Genomic DNA, 2,363 nt, shown 5'->3' on the forward strand with positions numbered 1-2,363 from the left:
AGTCTTAAAACGAAACTGACCCTTTAAGATATAGATAATAAAAGTGCTCATTAAAAAGCACGGTCCTGTGTATTCCACGCATCCAACGTGTCCCGATTCTCCACCAGGAAGGTTTCCACGAGTCCCCGGAGACCGCTAATACATCATTGTTTCAATGGGCGCGTCCTCCGTGGGATTCTGCTGCTCCTTCCGGTGCGTGTAGGCCGCGTGCTCGTACAGGTAGATCACCAGGATGGCGAGCAGAGAGAGAGCAGTGTAAGGGATGACGAGGTAGAAACCCAGCAGCATCTGCGTGGACGCGTCCCGCAGGTCCACGTCCTTCACCACGATCCACACCAGCTCCTTCGTCATGTCGGTGAAGCTGACGTTCAGGACGAACACGATCATGGCCAAGACGGACAGGCAGGCTGCAGGAGAGAGGGCGCCGTTACACACAGCGGCGCAGGAAATCCGTTCTACACCCGCGTTAGCGTCGCCTACCGCTGAGCGAGCCGGACACGTAGATGCCCAGAGGTCCCACGTAGGTCTCGTAAGGGTTGGACACGCTGTTGTAGAGGGAGATGAGGATGCTGGTGGCGGAAAACAGGAGGCTCGCAACCAGGAGGACCAAAACCAGAACGTGGAGGACCAAAGGGGCCCCGGCCAGAGCGGGAATCACTGCGGGGACAACAGGCATGCATTTCAGAAGCCGAACAGGAGTCACATCCGATTCAGGACCTCGCGTGTGAACAAGGCCCGGATCGTAATTAATAAAAAGATCAGAGTCTTCTCTTCACACGGCCCTGAAAAACAGAAACGCTTTGTTCTCACAGCGTGTTGATTCCCCACATCGCTGTCAGACGACACCCAAAGAGAATTCAAGGTGCGAGAACGTTACCTTCCATTTCACTGGACGCTCCATATATGGGGCAGAGGTTTCGCTCTACGGTGCAATCAAACAGCTCCAGTGTGACATCAGCTGATCTTTGGATAGAAGCGTTCACGGCTTCGCTACAATCCATGGTCGTCGTAGACCACTTCCTGGACATGCCATACCCCAGCACCATGACCGAGAGGGAGGTCGCCAGCCCGCTGGAGAGAAAATATAGAGTCTTCTTAGTCGATGGCATTTTCTCAGAGGTCCAGCTGAACCGGATGAAGTTAGATCCTGGCGTTCCTTCTCCGACGACGCGTCAGGCGGATCAGGATCCTCGGAAGAGTCGGTGTTGTGAGCCTCCCTTCCTGGATGGACTGCCGGTCGGTCATAAAATCTCCAGATTACAGCCGTGACCTTTGGTTTGAAGAGGCGAGCTGGTTGCCACGGTGAGGAACCAGGCAGACATACAGACACACCCGAGGGAATCACATTCCCGCTGATTCAAAGTCATCATGGAGCCATAAAACGCAGAGCAGTTTAATTATTGACCCGTCTCTCCGGAGAAAAGTTACTGGGATTGGAACCTCACCCATGAGGCTCTAAAACCATTACAGGTGTTGACGTCAGAGAGGGTGACGGAGCTGCGTTGCCATGGTTTCCATGTCAAATCTGAGATGTTAAAATCCAGTAAAAGAGGAGGAACTACAAGACTGGAAAACGACGTCCGCACTACGGAAGGCTGGAGAGGACTTTATGTCAGAATGTAAAAATCAAGAATGACAGAAAGTTCATCCAACCTAACAAACAAACACACAAACACACACAAACAAACACACAAAGCACCACACGAGTTTTACAATGTTCACAACAGATCCATTTAAAGATGTCATCTTTTTATTTTTGTCTTTATATTATTATTCTTGTATATTATTACTCTTAAAATACATCCGATAAAACGACGTGCTGCTGAAGGAAGAGAACGTTTCTTACGGCTTTATTCCTTAAATGTCTGTTTTTTTGTGACCCAAAAAAACTTCACCTAAGAGCCTACTCCGATATTAACCCGTCCAGCGGCGTGCGTGTGATTCTCCCGCTTGTCCGTGCGTCATGCGGTGCGCGGCCAGACCGTGGCGCCCGCTCCCCTCTTAACGGGGCAGCGGATCCGCGCGCGCTGCTCCGGCGGCGCGGCTGTGTTGGAGTAAACACTAACTCCTCCTCCTCCCCGGTGGTGACAGGCGGCTCCGCGAAGCATCGCCTCGCCTTTTCCAAGACGATCTGCGCTCTGGAATTTAACGCCGACGCCGAGCAGGTGAGTCTTCCGCGCACTTCATTCCACCACGCCGCATTGTAGACACTGACACTTCTCTGGCGCGTGATAAAACCGATTTCACGGGCAGCGCCGTTTCGCTCCCTGGCCGTTACGCGCGGCGGCGCGCGGCCGGTCTTTCACGTGAGCCATCTATTTGTGGTGCGCGTTCGGCTCTGATGCGGCATCGGTACATTCCCG

The 2,363-nt window shown here is 52.8% G+C and overlaps 1 protein-coding gene across 1 annotated transcript; it reads right to left on the minus strand.

Moving 5' to 3' along the window:
* On the minus strand, window positions 1-1,109 carry LOC137910322 (clarin-3). The gene is made up of 3 exons (XM_068754764.1): window positions 878-1,109; window positions 481-657; window positions 1-407 (listed from the first exon to the last, which is right to left on the minus strand). The coding sequence occupies exons 1-3, from the start codon at window positions 1,107-1,109 to the stop codon at window positions 136-138; spliced, it is 681 nt and encodes a 226-aa protein (XP_068610865.1). The 3' UTR covers window positions 1-135.
* Between the last annotated feature and the right edge of the window lie 1,254 nt (window positions 1,110-2,363).

Source organism: Brachionichthys hirsutus, chromosome 21 (genome assembly GCF_040956055.1).
Source record: "Brachionichthys hirsutus isolate HB-005 chromosome 21, CSIRO-AGI_Bhir_v1, whole genome shotgun sequence".
Classification (NCBI taxonomy): domain Eukaryota; kingdom Metazoa; phylum Chordata; class Actinopteri; order Lophiiformes; family Brachionichthyidae; genus Brachionichthys; species Brachionichthys hirsutus.

Coding starts and splice junctions, on each gene's coding strand:
- LOC137910322 (XM_068754764.1), bottom strand. CDS start 1,109: ATGCCATCGACTAAGAAGACTCTATATTTTCTCTCCAGCGGGCTGGCG. Junction 658..877: donor AGCGTCCAGTGAAATGGAAG/GTAACGTTCTCG, acceptor TTGTCCCCGCAG/TGATTCCCGCTCTGGCCGGG. Junction 408..480: donor CGTGTCCGGCTCGCTCAGCG/GTAGGCGACGCT, acceptor TCTCTCCTGCAG/CCTGCCTGTCCGTCTTGGCC.